At 39.1% G+C, this 17,123-nt stretch overlaps 1 protein-coding gene across 5 annotated transcripts in view; it reads right to left on the bottom strand.

Annotated features, from left to right (window-relative positions):
* The window catches only part of col27a1a (collagen, type XXVII, alpha 1a), a 96,929-nt gene that overhangs the window by 27,566 nt on the left and 52,240 nt on the right, over positions 1-17,123 (bottom strand). For all 5 annotated transcript variants that reach the window (XM_079586338.1, XM_079586336.1, XM_079586337.1 and 2 more), the window contains 11 exons: positions 16,903-16,956; positions 16,744-16,797; positions 10,756-10,800; positions 9,610-9,663; positions 8,834-8,878; positions 7,396-7,449; positions 5,933-5,977; positions 5,105-5,158; positions 3,589-3,633; positions 1,529-1,582; positions 1,396-1,440 (listed from right to left, as the gene is read on the bottom strand). In XM_079586338.1, coding sequence (XP_079442464.1) covers positions 1,396-1,440; positions 1,529-1,582; positions 3,589-3,633; positions 5,105-5,158; positions 5,933-5,977; positions 7,396-7,449; positions 8,834-8,878; positions 9,610-9,663; positions 10,756-10,800; positions 16,744-16,797; positions 16,903-16,956 — 549 coding nt within the window. The remainder of the gene's footprint in view (positions 1-1,395; positions 1,441-1,528; positions 1,583-3,588; positions 3,634-5,104; positions 5,159-5,932; positions 5,978-7,395; positions 7,450-8,833; positions 8,879-9,609; positions 9,664-10,755; positions 10,801-16,743; positions 16,798-16,902; positions 16,957-17,123) is intronic.

Raw genomic sequence — 17,123 nt, forward strand, 5'->3', positions numbered from 1 at the left:
AGACTAGGGCGCTAGAATCGTTTACTGACCTTTTCTATGTCAAATCTTTGAACTTTTGCACAATATACACAAGGACACAAGAAAGGGACCGTTTTTAAGTTGGTTATGCACCACTTATTAAAGTATTAGCATTGCTAAATGGATCATTTAGACAATATTACAGGCAACTTTACACATATTTTAATTCAAGTGGAAGAAATACCAGCTTTAATTTTGCAATTTTAATACTTCCAGAAAGCTGACCCAATAGACTTCCAATGCACAAACCATTTTGATGATTATGGCTTACAGCTTATATAACCCCAAATTCAAAATTAGAATATTGTGAAAAGGTTTTCATAGCGGTAAGCCATATAATCATAAAAATTATAACAAATAAAGGCTTGAAATATCTCACTTTGCATGTAATCAGTCTATATAATATATTAGTTTCACCTTTTAAGTTGAATTACTGAAATAAATTAACTTTTGCATGATATTAACATTTTTCGAGTTTGAGTTATGTGCATTAATAAAGCTGTTTTGCTGTAAATAAAAAAATATTTTGACCATGATAATCAACATTATGCCATAAAAGCTGTCGATAAAGCTTAAAGGGATACTTCACCTCTGGAAAGATGAATGTGTATTTAAAATGGGTCATTTATGTAGTAGAAATGTGAAATCATTTTTGAATTTGGAGCCTTCTAGACTGAGAAAAGCCAGAAAATGTATTTGTGGCTCATGTGGATGAAAGACAACAACTCCCAGAATGCACTTGCTTCGCTGCCCTACTCGCTACACTCCCAAGCCACGCCTATCGGTAAGAGAGCGCAGTTAAACAACAAGGCTAGGCTACTAGTGAGTCTCCGTGACGAGTCTGCCCGGGATTTCGAGACCGCCACAAATGTCCGGGATTCGGCTTTTGCGTTCTACAGTCGCCATTCATCATGTTTACTGTGGCGAGCGGGACGAGACTGATGGCCGCGGGAGAACGACGCGAGGCCGGTGGCGTGATTAATGATGAGCGGCGATTTTTAATAACGATTTTTGCGTCATCTGAGGATTTTTTCCAGACAAAAAAATACATAAATCTCTCGTCTTAGGGGGATATAAGGGAGGAAAGCACGGTAATTTGAAAATACTACAGGTTTTCTACTGATTCAAAGCTTAATGCTAAATCCTGAAGTATCCCTTTAACGTGTACTGAACTCTCTCTCAAAAATCAGTTTGTGTTTGTACCTCAAAAATAATTCTACAGAACTTTATTTTGACAAAGCCATTTCAAATCTCTTTGACCACATGCCCCTCAAGGCTTGAGCTTTTAAAACATGCGTAACACAGGGTGGCCAATGGGGAGAGAGAATTTCAATCACATGCTGCAAAAACAGGCCAATAACAGAGTATTCAGATCACCTTATCACCTTTCAGTCCGGGCTCGCCCATGTTCCCCGGGACGCCCTGGAACAAACACAAACACACAAACACTGAAGTGGCTGGTGAGTGCTTGAGAGACAGCATGTGTGGGCTACATGTGTGCATGACTTACTTTCAGTCCGTTTGGTCCTGGCAAACCGATTATCCCGGCAGGGCCCATATCACCCTGGAGAAGAGAAGAGAAACGGTTTTAATGTTTTATTGAAGTAAAACATCATGCTCAGAGGGCCTGAAGGGGGCACATGATCTCACTTTGAACAAACCAACAGAAAATATGCCATCAACTTGTTAACATTTGTACAAGCAAATGTGGATTTAATAAGCACATCGTGCTGGTTAGGTGAAACTGATTCAGAAAACAGCAACACACACACTCTGTGCTTATAAATGCTGAACACAGAGTGAACAGACATCCTGATAAAAGCCTGACAAAGTTATAGTTGGGATGTGATTTGTATCGATGATTAGTTATAACTTTAATTTGATTGCTATGCTACAGTTTTGGGTCGGTAAGATTTTTAAAATGTTTTTTAAGAAAGTCTCACACATGCTGTATTTACAGTAGAACAGGAATAGTGGGACAATTACAATTGTTTTCTGTTTGATCACAGCTGATTACTCAAGTCTTCAGTGTCACATGATCACTGCTCAAGAAACATTTATGATTATCAATGTTGAAAATAGTTGGGCTGCTTCATATTTTTGTGGAAAACGTGAAACATTTTTTTTTAAAGATTCTTTGATGAATTGAAAGTTCAAAAGAACAGCATTTATTTGAAATAGAAATCTTTTGCAACATTATAAATGTATTTACTGTCACTTTTGATTAATTGAATGCATTCTTGCTGAATAAAAGCATTAATTACCAAAAAAAAAAAAAAAATCAATCTTAGTGACCACAAACTTCTGAAAGGTAGTGTGTATATAAGCATTTAAACTGACATCACTTTGATTTATACTTCTCTTTTTCCAGCATGCACATTTGTGTAATTGCTCAAATGACAAAAAAAAAATTCTGCCTGTATTTGATTCATTTCCATCAATCTTAATAATTTCCATTGCACTTGTAAATCTGCTAAACCATTTCCAATGCCAGTCATCTAAAACTTGTAGAAAAACATTGTTTGTTGCGTGTTGATTTCAATATCAAGTTAAAGTCTAGCTTAGCGTGTCCAAAATTTTAAAAGCATCCAACCCATTTTTAAAAAACAATGTTTCTTTGATCTCCTATATGTTCTGCATAACCTCCATAAAGTGAAAAAACATTTTTTTTATATTATTTTATTTCACCTGCATATAAGCTCAGCATAATGGAGCTCCACAGTCTATGACCTGTCCTAGTTTTTGTTATCAAGGTCATCTTGCTATTTTAAAGATTCCCAATTTTGTATTAGAGGTCTCCTACAAGAGGTTTGCATTCATCCAATAGACAAAAAACACTTACATTTTCTCAAAATACATTGCAGAATCACCTCTTTTCTCACAGAGTCTGAAACAGTTCGAAAAGGTTCGGCCTCTTTAAAACCCTCCTTCCAGAGAGCCTACTCTGCACTGATTGGTCAAGTCTGTTGTGGTTGGTCTACTCTGCTCTGATTGGTCAAGTCTGTTGTGATTGGTCTAATCTGCTCTGATTGGTCAGATGGCCAAGTCTGTTGTGATTGGTCTACTCTGCTCTGATTGGTCAAGTCTGTTGTGATTGGTCTACTCTGCTCTGATTGGTCAGATGGCCAAGTCTGTTGTGGTTGGTCTACTCTGCTCTGATTGGTCAGATGGCCAAGTCTGTTGTGATTGGTCTACTCTGCTCTGATTGGTCAGATGGCCAAGTATGTTGCGATTGGTCTACTCTGCTCTGATTGGTCAGATGTCCAAGTCTGTTGTGATTGGTCAACTGCTTACAGCGTGCATCAGAAATAAAATGCACATTACCATATCTGAATTTCAGCTCCGGATCTTCCTCAGCACTTGATAAACAGTGATAAGAACTGTAACAATGACGTCGGTTTTACCGTATCAATCTCATCCTTAGGAAAAGCAATCAAAGTGGACTTGCTTTCGCAGCGCAGAAAACTGTCGACAACACCAACCGAACTCTTCCAGTCTCAGGTACAACTACATGAAAGGTGATAACTGAAAAAGCATAATAGAGGGCTCTGAGTAAACTCTTTCACTTACAATCAATCCAAGGACCCCAGGAGGACCAGGAGCTCCTATAACACCCTGAGATAAACACAGAAACACAGAGCGTTATGCTTTCCTTCTTAAACAGGCACAGAATGCTAGAGCTTCATGGGTTAGTACATGCATATGTGCCGTGTATATGCACTCTCTTCGTATTCAGATATATTAATATGGCTGCAGAAACGAGTGTGTGTGAGTGTTTTTGCAGAAACAGAGATGGTTTGTTGTTGGCTCGGCAGCAGCGTGCTGGAGTCATTTCCTCTCGTTCCCCTGGTGTGATGAAAGGATGAAAGGAGCACTTCACTTCTCTTTGCGGGAAAGGGAGAACAGGAAATGAGAGGGCTTTCAAGTTCCTGTTTTTACACTCCCCACATTTACAGGTGAAAAAGAGGCGGGCTTTGACTTCAACAGTTCCTGTTGTGAGGTCACCTTCTCCAACCAATCAGAGACATTTTTGGAAATTATTATTTTTACTGATAAAAAAAATATGATCAATTATATTATGATATCGACCATAGTAAGGACAGATCCCATATTTAATTTGATGTCTACAAAAATACCAATATACAAATACCTTCCCGACTAAAATAAATCATTAAATAAAAATAAATCCAGTGGATAGAAAGCATGATCTAACACATTAGCCTACTGAAATACATAAATTAATAAACAAAAAAAACAAACAAGCCTAAAATGGTTTGCTGGTCTTAGCTGGTTTAAGCTAGTCTCCAATGCTGACTAATTTACAAGTGCCCAAACCCATCTTAAAGCGACAAATCAGGCCAGCAAGAGACTTCTTATGACCAACAAACCAGTTTAAGGAGGTTTAAGTTATTTCTATTCAGCATCTACCCTTCACAGCCTTGTTTGCCTTCAACATATTACATTTGGCTTCCATAGCAGAAAGAAATACAAAACAGTACAGAAAATACAGCGTGTGTGTGTGTGTGTGTGTGTGTGTGTGTGTGTGTGTGTGTGTGTGTGTGTGTGTGTGTGTGTGTGTGTGTGTGTGTGTACATAAGTAGTGAGTGGAAAATTGTGTTCAGCCAAGATACCGAAAGTAAAGGCTGAGGTTTACACCCATACAGTTATCTCACACACACACAAACACACATTCTGAGGACATTCACCCTGAAAACACACACACACACGTATGTTTTATGGGGGTTTTCCATAGACATAATGATTTTTATACTGTAAAAACTATATACTCTATCCCCTAACCCTAACATCACAGAAAACTTTCATTCTGTATGATTTATAAGCTGTTTTCTTCATGGGGACCAAAATGTCCCCACAAGGACAAGGATTTCAGATATTGCCATATTTGTGGGGAAATGTTGTCCCATAATTTAGGGTTTACCTGAACCACACACACACACACACACACACACACACACACACAGCTTGTTTTGACGTGTGCATTTCTCATCTCTGTAGTGAGTGTTTTATCTGCTTTATTAGAAAAAAGATAAACGAATACATAAGAAAAACAAAAGGTTCCACTCACTGGTTCCCCATCCAGTCCTGGCGGCCCTCTTTCTCCAAAATCCCCAGGAAATCCCTGAGAGAGAGACAATAAGATCAACATTACAACACATCACTGTCAAAGTCACTTATTATGACGTCACAGATTATCTAGACACAGTTTGATTTTTGTAAATAATCATAAGTTGCTCCCATGACGCTAAATTCTGAGTGGTTTCTAGGGCGTTCTGGCTCTTGCTCGTGTTGTTCTGGATGGATGGACGGATGAAGTTTTCTGAGTGTTATTAGCATGTTGCTATCCAGCATGTTCCCACAAAAGAGTGGATTAGCGGGATTGCTCAACTCACTAACCCTTAGTATGAGCAACCGTGGTAGTTAGCACTGCTAATGATGACATCACTCACTGAGCCCTGCTGATGCAACAGGAAATTTATGAGGTCAGATGTCAAAGGTCGTGCAGATTTAAACAAACTCTGCATGGCTGATTCTGCATCTTAGTAAGTGTGTATGTGTATCTATTGTGTCCCAAAAGCCAGGGGACAATGATGATTTCAATGATCCAATGAAAAGTACAACTCTCTCTCTCTCACATACACACACACACACACACACACACACACACAATTATATATAAACAACTATTATTTACTAAAACTATACTATGCATGCAGCTTTAATGACCTCATATTGAGAAACTACATAGACTGTATTTTAAAATGGATGCGTTACACTGTAGGGCCATGCAATACAATAAAATGATTACATCTTTGACAAATATCTTGCATCTCTCACACACACTTACAACAAACTCACATCTGTATCTATAAAGTATGTTGAGACAAAACTTTACCGGCCTACCCATCTTGCCCCTCTTCCCTGGTGGACCAGGACTACCCTGGAAAAGACAGAGAGACAGAGAAAGAGAGAGACACTCAATAATATGGTCAGCTGTGATTAAAAGCCTCGTGCCATTAGAAAGAAGCACTCAAAGACCCCACTACCATGGAATTGTGTGTGTGTGTGTGTGTGTGTGTGCACACACTCCATTATCATATGACTCATCCAAACACCCTCAGCAGAACACCAGAACCAGCTGGAAATAGTTTCCACTTTCTCTCTCTCTCTCTCACACACACACACACACACACACACACACACACACACACACACACACACACACACACACACACACACACACACACACACACACTTCCATGATAGGATCTACTGTCATACATCTACCAGTAGTGGGCAGCACTTGCTTTAAAAATCTACCACTAATCTATTTCCATATTAATAACTGTAACTATAACAGCTATAGATAACTAGATTTGTATTTCCTTCAGGAAATACCTTGTGCTTGTAAGAGAGTCAAATAATTAGCTACAGGTAATATATAACCATATACTAGTGTGCAAAATAGCAGTATAGTCACTGTGCTACTAAACATACATTTATATAATCCAAGGAAAATCGTATTACAAATGACATAATTGCATAATCTTTACACAAGGTTTAAAATGAACGTCTTAACTGTCACGCTTAGCACTCTCTTTATTGCATTTCCCCCCCTATCAAATGTTTTAGTAATCATCCTAAATTAGATATTTAAAAGCTCAAAAAACTCAAAATTCATCCTGTGAAAAACGTTTTGAAATCAGAGACTCCATTACTATGTGAAACGGTGCTTTAAATCCTTTTAGGAGAAAGAGCCTGCTAATCTTGATAAAACGCATATCATTAGAAAAGCTCTGAGACTCAAGATCCCATTCTCTCTTTTTTAATACTAGTGATATTGTGACAGAAATGATTTAATTTGTTACATGAGAAAATTCAATGGAATGTGGCTGTCACCCGGTGGCCGTTATTGGTACAGCACCTGAACAAAATCTCATAGGAACATACGTTTTTGTGATATCAACTTCAAATTTGGAACACAACTTGATTAGACAAATGGCTTTGATTTTATAATAAACTTCTATAACTTTTTTACACTTCCATTTTTTGTGTTTTAAAGTGCTTTCACTTTAAAAAGAGACCAATCTTATAGGTCTATATTCCAAACCACGAATTACAACCATTTACATTTGGATAGTGCATTTTCATGTCTAAAGTCAAGAAAGGGGGTGACAGTTAAGGAGTTAGTGTTTGTGGTTTAGAAGACTATAAATGGGAAATCATGTCATGTGGTTTATCATGTCAATGATGTGACAGCATTAATGCGGTGTTTGTTTCTGTAAGTGTTTTAATGGATTCATGGGAAATACTTTAGCGGCATTACACAACAGCCGGGCATAACATGAACAGACTCACTCGTTCACCATCAGCTCCAGGTAAACCAAAAAGTCCCGGGATTCCAATGAAACCCTATAAAGAAAGAGAGAAACGGAGAGAAGCTCAATACTGATGCATAGAGCAGAGAAAATAGGAAAGAAAGATCACAAATCATCATAATTATTTCCTCAAAAGTAGTGTTCGGGTGGTTTTTATCCAAAGCAACTTACAAATGAGGGATACAACAAGCAATTCATCTTAATATTAGTTGCTAGGTTATTGCTTAATAGGCTATCCATATTAATTGCATATAGACCTATTCTCTCACAATCACAAAATGTACCATTTATACTGCAACAGCTTTAGGAGAAATATCTGAGACTTGTAATACTTAAATAGATACTCTTCTGAGTACTAAAACTAACCCTCAGATGAAGTAAGACTTTAAGACATGTTAATATATATATAAGACAGTTTAGTCTATGTAATCATTGGCAATCCAACGGATGTCCACAGTATGATTTGATCACAAGGACGTACAGATGGATGGAGAGGTGCTAGGATGGATGAATGGACGTCTTCGTGTTGATGCAGGCCATGAAGTAAGTGTATATGCCCATGGACTGCATGGTGCTGGCCTCCACAATGTAGTCCAAGGGCACATACGCTCACTTCAGGGAACAGTCGATGGCAACATGCACAAACAAACACAGGGTACAATGAAGACATATGCATTCAGATTCACTTGCGCTCAGAGCCCCATGCAAGGTGCTTTGATACAAATGTGCATTGGACGACACGTATGTGTGTGTGTGTGTGTGTGTGTGGTGCCTAAAGACAGCAGGGCCTCAGTCTGATTTTAAACAGGAAATTCCAGCCAATGTGGGCGGAGTCTAGCCTGATAAAGAGCCTTTAATACAGCTCAACTACAAACACAACAGCTTGAGCGCGTGTGCGTGTGTGTGTGTGTGTGTGTGTGTGTGCGCACACTATATAAAGTGGCACAGTGAGAGTAAAATATAAATTGTTTCTGAATACATCAAACAGACGACAGCAAAATAAATGAAGGTGGCTGCACATGTGAACATGTTAATGTGACCGTAGGAGGCTAAAAACACACATAAATGCACACTTATGGCTCGGGCAGCTGTCAGCAGCAAATTTGTCATGGTTGAGTCTCTGTTGACTCAAAAAACAGAAAAAGGGAAAACCAGAAAGCGAGGGGGAGACGGAAGAAAAGACACGCTGTAGTAGTGAAAATCCCTCTTATGGAGTCGAGGTCAAATCACTTGACTTTAAAACTCAAATAAGTCGACAAGAATGTCAGGAAAAAAGTCCGAACTTCATTTTCAGCTCTTTGTAGAAGATCAGACATCGCAAATAACCTAGCAACAGTAACCATGGGCCGCTCAAATGCCACAATGACAGCGTTGTAAGTCGCAATCACACATCAAACGGGAAGAGGACGTGTACACACCCGAGCACCTTTCGGCCCAACGGGGCCTATTGGACCAGGTAAACCCTGGAAGAGAAGAAGAGAAACAGAGACTTCAGTAACAGGCTTAGGGTTTAAATCCACACACATCATTTAACTGGAGCTGAAATTAATAGCTTGTTTCTTTTGATAAGTATCCAAACTTGTGTGCCCACAAGAACAAAAACCCTGATGAACTTATAATGGCCTTATCATAGGCTTTCATAAAGAAAACAGAGCCACACAACTACAGTAACATTTTAATATTTAGGCTGACATGCAGAAAATAGCAATAGACATTAAGTAATGGATAATTAGCATAAAGCAGAGGGATCTCGTATCACTTGTAAAGTATAACACTCAAACATAACACAGCTACCTACCAAATAATTAAATATATGAAGTGAAATTGAGTGATATAACCGTGACAGCGATTTACTAAACAGATATAGTTCAACACACGCACTTATATGAGCTCAATATGTGATCAAAACCAAAGGCTTGTGGCTCTGGATGGATATTTGATTTCAGTTTTATTCTGATTAAATCCAAAACTCCATCAGTGAAAACAACACAAGCGTTTCAAAACATGAACGGTGGCCAGAGCGAGCGACTACATCCTTTCCCATATTTGAACACTTATTTTCAATCTCTGTGCCCTGCAGTTATATAACTGCACGTACAGTCAATGAAAAACAAAGCAAAACACACTCAAACAAACGAACTCATACACACACATATACACGCCACACTCCACAGCAGAGGAAGATCTACTGCACCTGCCTGCCAGGATAGCCTTTGGCTCCAGCTTCTCCACCAGGACCTTGTTCCCCCTGTAAAGAAAGACAAAGACAAATGCTGGATACCCTAGTTTACATCGAACTATATAGATATACTTTACAGACCCAAAAAAGTAGTTGAAGACAGACAGATAGATAGATAGATAGAGAGATAGATAGATAGATAGAGAGATAGATAGATAGATAGATAGATAGATAGATAGATAGATAGATAGATAGATAGATAGATAGATAGATAGATAGATAGATAGATAGATAGATAGATAGATAGATAGATAGATAGAGAGATAGAGAGATAGAGAGATAGAGAGATAGAGAGATAGAGAGATAGATAGATAGATCTATCTATCGATAGATGGATGGATAGATATATTTCACAAAAAGTGTGTTGGTTTTGAAATGCTAAATCAGTAGATGCAGTTTTACAATTGAAGACAGTATTGTGTGACTGTTTGTCACTGAACATGGATATAGTTAATGTGATGAACTACATCTATTCCAGCTGATTCAAAGACATTGAGCAAAAAAAATGAAGAAAAGTGAAGTTAGACGTTTGACATTCACATCTAATGCAGTGACATGCATGCATTTATACACAAGTGTGTGGTTTATGTCCACATAATAGCAAGGCTTTCTTATCAATTCAAGAAATACTCAATAGTGTGATGTGATGGAGAATATAGGTGTGTGTGTGTGTGTGTGTGTGTGTGTTTGTATGACCAATGACAGACAGGGAGAGTGTCCCATAAATCTGTTTGAAACCATTATCTTTGCAATTACCTTGACGCTAGCCACAGAAATGACACACTTCACCTTTAAGTCTCCTGAGTTGGGAAAGAACAACCACGGCGCAATAAAACTTTCCACTGGGTATGTGTTTGTCTTACCCCTCTTTAAACTTTTGACTTGTAAGGATGGTTCACCTTAAATAACACAGAGGGCTTTGAAAATACTTTTTCTCGTCATGTGACAGTCTCTGTGTGTGTGTGTGTTATGAGGTAAAACCCACTGTGAATTAGTTATGACTAGGTTTTTTAAGTCAGACAAGAATCTCCCCACACTTTAAATGTTTGTTTATATGCTTGTTTGTTTGTGTAACAGTGTTTATATGTCTGTATTACTCACTGGTTCCCCGGGAAGGCCTGGTGGTCCTGGATGGCCTTTTTGTCCCTGTTCACAAAGAGGACACATGGTGATTTAGTAAACACATTACACACACACACACACACACACACACACACGCAAACTCCTAAGACAAAAGAAAGGATACAAACCACTTTCTAAAAAAGGATATGGAAAGAAACCCACACAAACACGCGTGTCTCCCGCAGCGAGTGTGCGTTTTACAGATCCATCATTATTGACCCGATCCATCTGTAGTCAATCAGCAAAAGTAGTGCAATATTTTCCACACACTCCTGTATGTTGAACAAAGTACGCTTCTGCACATGTGTATTTGCGACATGTGTGGGTTACAGTGAATAAACGTGTGTCGTGTGTGTATGTGTATATATATATTACAGATATTAAAGTTTCCTTTTGGAGTCAAGCTCCCACGAGTCTTACAGGCACAATATTGTGCTGACTACAGCAAGATGTCGACATAGAGCGGAAAATAAGCATCAAAGGAAGACCAGAGCGAGAGAGACAGCGTTTGAGGGAGGAATAGAGTAAAGTGTGAGACCTCACGAGTACGCCAGTAGACAGGCAAGAAAAAAATTATAACTAAGGGAAAATGTTTCATGTGAATCACACTTCTGATGTTTCTTACAACAGGGAGAACATGAACAGAACATGTAGCTGTTAAACAGACAGACAGACAGACAGACAGACAGACAGACAGATAGATAGACAGATAGATAGACAGACAGACAGACAGACAGACAGATGAACAGACAGACAGACAGATGAACAGACAAGCACACAAACAGATGAACAGACAGACAGACAGACAGACAGACAGACAGACAGGCACACAGACAGATGAACAGACAGACAGATGAACAGACAGACAGACAGACAGACAGGCACACAGACAGATGAACAGACAGACAGACAGACAGACAGGCACACAGACAGATGAACAGACAGACAGACAGACAGACAGACAGACAGACAGGCACACAGACAGATGAACAGACAGACAGATGAACAGACAGACAGACAGACAGACAGGCACACAGACAGATGAACAGACAGACAGATGAACAGACAGACAGACAGACAGACAGGCGAACAGACAGACAGACAGATGGACAGACAGAAAGACAGACAGACAGACAGACAGACAGACAGACAGACAGACAGACAGACAGATAGATAGATAGATAGATAGATAGATAGATAGATAGATAGATAGATAGATAGATAGATAGATAGATAGATAGATAGATAGATAGATAGATAGAGGAACAGACAGACAGACAGACAGACAGATAGATAGAAGAACAGACAGACAGACAGACAGACAGACAGACAGATAGATAGAAGAACAGACAGACAGACAGACAGACAGACAGACAGACAGATAGATAGAAGAACAGACAGACAGACAGACAGACAGATAGATAGAAGAACAGACAGACAGATAGATAGATAGATAGAAGAACAGACAGACAGACAGACAGACAGATAGAAGAACAGACAGACAGACAGACAGACAGACAGACAGACAGACAGACAGACAGACAGACAGACAGACAGACAGATAGATAGATAGATAGATAGATAGATAGATAGATAGATAGATAGATAGATAGATAGATAGATAGATAGATAGATAGATAGATAGATAGATAGATAGATAGATAGATAGATAGATAGATAGATAGAAGAACAGACAGACAGACAGACAGACAGACAGACAGACAGATAGATAGATAGATAGATAGATAGATAGATAGATAGATAGATAGATAGATAGATAGATAGATAGATAGATAGATAGATAGATAGATAGATAGATAGATAGATAGATAGATAAATGTAAACTAGAACATAAAACTACAAAACACACACACACTTTCTTCTCTGCCAAACCAGTGAAATCCATCCTGTCACACTCAGCGTCTGAGAGATGTCTGTTTCTTCCATTACGTTTGTTTGTGGGAAACCCAGCTCTAATTCCAACATCCATCTCGACATTCCAGCGAACAGACACACACATGTACCATTGATCTTTGTCGTACGTTTACAAGTATTTAAACAGTTATATGTACAGTACTCTTACAAAAAAAACTAAAATGTGGTATTTTCCTATAATTCTAAATAGAATCTTTATTGTGTCTGCATTTTTTTTAATCTAATAAAGCAATAACATAAATCTGACATTAAAATAGTAAACTAGTTCTCTTGTAACGTGTTAAATATCCCGCTCTAGAACATCTATTACCGTGTACAGTAGAATCTGTGTTAAAGGCTGATCTGTTCTATTGATCAGCTGCTTAATCTGTGTGGAGAATCCGTGTGGCCCGTCTGTAGAATCACAGGCTGCTTTTGGTTTATTATTCGGTACCGTCATCCCTGCATTCATCCCTTCATTCACTCGTTTACGACATGCTGCCATTCGTTTTTCCAGAGGTTCTGCTCTACATTCTGATGTTTCCATTTCTAGCCACAGACGCGTAACACAAAGCACATGGACCGCGCCGCCTGCCAGGTATTCACAAACACACATGCACACACACACTTACAACACATGTGCAGACATGCCACTAACAACTCATTTCAAAAATCGATTAATCTGTTCATTATTTTTATGATATATCAACAAATTGGATAAAAATCAAATAAAGCATGAAAAAACATGCTTAGGACTGAAATTAAAACCTATTTAATATGCGGCCAGTGGTTCTCAACTAGTTTTGCTTCTAAAAGTTATTTTTTTATTCAACACTGAAATGTATCAATATTACAATATTAACTGCATAGACCCACAATATGCAAAAAAAAGTTATAAGTTTGTGGACAAATGAAACGTCTTTTCCATGTTAAATGTTGATCAGCTGTTCAATTGCTATCTTAACTACACACAATTTTCTGATTAATTGCATTTTAATAATTGCATTCAGCATTCAACCCAAACCACCAATCATTTTTGGGTCAAAAATAAAGTGTTGATAATGACACTCGGTGTCAACTACTCTTATAATTGACTTTTATCGTTTTGGTTAGTTGTTGCTGCTCTCCACATTACATATGCATGCTCACGACCATCGTTTAAAGCAGGCATCCACTACAGGATTTTTCCAGCGTCCCCACTGTTGAATCCTTCCAACGCAAACACACACACACATACACAAACGCACCATGAAGCTGGAAGCGCTATTACTTACAGTGAAACGCCTGGCAGAGAGTCTAAACTTACTATAATCATGCACAGCTGAGACACGAAACACACACACACACACACACACACACACACACACTAATGGCTGTAACAAAGAGAGTTACTCATGGTGAACGACTGTACAACTCTCAATAGCCCTGCTTGACATGTATGCGCGTTGAGTATAAAGGAGTGATAGACGACTCATTGGGGATTCCCTCTGATGTTTACACTGGGTTTCCATGTCAACGGAAGACACAGTGAGCCAGGGTGAGTGGGAGCGTTTCAGAGTGTTTGCGTGGGTCTCGTAAGCAAGAAGGCAAACATCTGTGCTAATGTCAACCAGCAAGTGAACAGCAAAAATAGAGTGTGCACATTGTTCAGAATGACTGAAATAATGGAGAGAATGATTCAAGCGCTTCTAGAGCTGCACGATTAATGGTTAAACTGCCCCTCTTGTGCTTTTTCATGCAGTGTAATATAGCGGTTTGTGAACGTAACAGGTCTGCCAAGTGTTAAATATCAAAGTGCATGAAAAATAGTTATTGTCTCCTAAAAGAAAGAATCAATTCTGAACTGCTTAAATCAGTCGGCGTCAGTAATTCCAGTCTCACTTCCTGTTACTTAACGCAATACATTTGCATAATGCCAGTCTATGGTTTTCATTGGCTGCCCGTAAACAACGTCTACTTTGACCATCAAACACTGTAGTTGTAGCTGAGACTGGAAGAGTTTGGTGCGTGTTGTCGATATGTAGAGAAGATGCTGTTTTTTAGCGTTGAGAATCCACTTTGAAAGATGAGGACTCGCGCTGGAATTGATACGGAAAAATTGTTACTGTTTGTATCACTGTGTATCAAGTGCTGAGGAAGAGGCGTTTTATTTCTGACACGCTTTAAGCATTCGACCAATCACAACAGATTGCGCCGTCTGACCAATCAGAGCAGAGTAAGTATGCGGAAAGGAGGGGTTTGAAGAGACTAATGGCGCTTTTCCATTACCAGTACCAGCTCGACTCGACTCAGCTCGTCTCAGCTCAGCTCGGCTCGGCTCGCGTTTCGCTCCGTTTTCCATTGCATAGTACTTCCACAATAGTACCTGGTGGTCGTCATAGCGACGCGACACACACCCGCTACCCACACACACAGGACAATGGAGGAAATCGAGTGTATGCTGTTTTACATAATATTAGTAATGGGTATATCACGCAATCTCTGGCAAAACTATTTAAAAATGCCGGGGTTATTCAGGATACTCCGTCTGGCGCGTGCAATGATGGCGCAGTGAATAGTGACGATTCTCGCTGACCAATCAGCAGTCTCCCGTGTGTCACGTCACGTTTTAGTATCGCCTCAGCTCGCCTCGGCTCGCTTAGAACCTCGCCGGAGGTGATACGAAAAAAAGTACCTGGAAGCAGGTACTGGTACAACTTTTACACAGTGGAAAACCAAACAAAGGCGAGTCGAGTCGAGGTGAGGCGAGCCAAGGCGAGCTGGTACTGTGCAGTGGAAAAGCGCCATTAGTCATTGAATAAACTGTTTTCAGAGGATATTTCAGTGTTTTTTGTCCTTGGTTGCATGTAAACCTATTGTAGGGGATCTTCAAAACTAAATTAGGAACCTTTAAAATAGCATAATAGGGGCACTTTAAAAGATTGTGATCTTGATTCAAACACCCACGCGATCTTATTCCTAAAAGATTTGGTGATGTAAACCTTTGACCAGTAAGATCACAGCAAGCATTCAAATCTGCATTGGTCCTGCCGCTGACCCAGAGAGAGCAGTTGTCCTATATAGCACTGTATAGCAGTTGGCATGTTTTTTTCAACCACACGGTATCATTATTTCTGAGTTACAATTATGCAAATTATCACAGAAGTGCTGGAATAAAAGTTTAAAGTTTGGATATAAACAATGATGTCTAAGGTGGCGATCAAAATAGAGTAAATCACCTTTTTTTAAAGCAACTTATCAATTACATTGTTACACCAGTAGGTGGCGTCAAGTGAAAATTATTTGTCATTGAATCCAGTGATGAGACTTTGAGAGTGAAGTCTTTGAATCATTTATTAAATCATTTAAAAAAAAAATTTTTTTTTAAATTCATTAGATTTTTAAAAATAGACTGTAGTAACTAACATTTTCTCAGAGCCTCTAGTAAATGACATGTTATTATGTTTAGAATCGTGATCTCTATTTTAACGGAGAAAAACATTTTTGATTCTCGATTGACCCTCTGCAGGGAGCTTGATTGACAGGTGATCTGACCAATCATACTTTGCCATTTTGTCGGACAAAGCAGTCAGGAGAGTTAGTAGGTTAACATGGGAGGATTTGAACATGAGAAGCGGAGTGTACTGACGCCTTTCCGCGGTTAAAACAACATTCCTTCTTATGTTCATTCATGTTTATCTGATGCTATAAATGAACTAGAAGGAAGAGATGATCGGTTCACAAGCAGCTTTAACTGAGGCTCTACAGCGATCTGTCACGACACAAAACGGTATTTATTGTTTAAATTTCTTTTTAAAAATGACCAAATTTGAAAGATGAGACTTTGTTTAATATCAAAAGTAACCGAAAAGAAACCTGGTCTGTCCTGTCTGTCAGTGTGTTGTCAGTCTCCTCTCTGCTCCGCGATGTGTTTTTCACTGCGTGAGAAAATGGTGTGGCGTGAGAGCCGTGTAGCTTGTTGGACATAGCGACAGTAACTAAGGGGGAGCGGGTCTTTGCGAACAGTCAATTTATCCAGAATCATGCAGCTCTATGCGTTTCAGAATATCTTACCTTCCGGCCTTCCATCCCGACTAAACCAACAGGACCAAGCAGACCAATGTCTCCCTGTAAACACAGACAAACACACACAGTCAGATGCTGCGCTAACTCTTCATGTGTGTCTGTTAGGTTGACAAATATCCTTATCTGTGTATCTGAATGTTTTCTCACTTTATCTCCTTTTGGTGCTTTTCCAGGTGAGAGTCCAGGGTCTCCTTTTTTCCCCTGAGAGAAAGAATGACAGAGAAACAAGAGACTGAGTGTGATAAGCATATGATTATGATAATGTCAGTGGTATTTCATCACCTACCAGGCCCAGTTGCTTAGCAAACAACGCTAAAGATGCGAATCAGATCAACACAAGGCAGGACTGTTTTGATCTTTATACATTA

This window comes from Phoxinus phoxinus (assembly GCF_949152265.1).
Source record: "Phoxinus phoxinus genome assembly, chromosome: 17".
Taxonomy (NCBI): domain Eukaryota; kingdom Metazoa; phylum Chordata; class Actinopteri; order Cypriniformes; family Leuciscidae; genus Phoxinus; species Phoxinus phoxinus.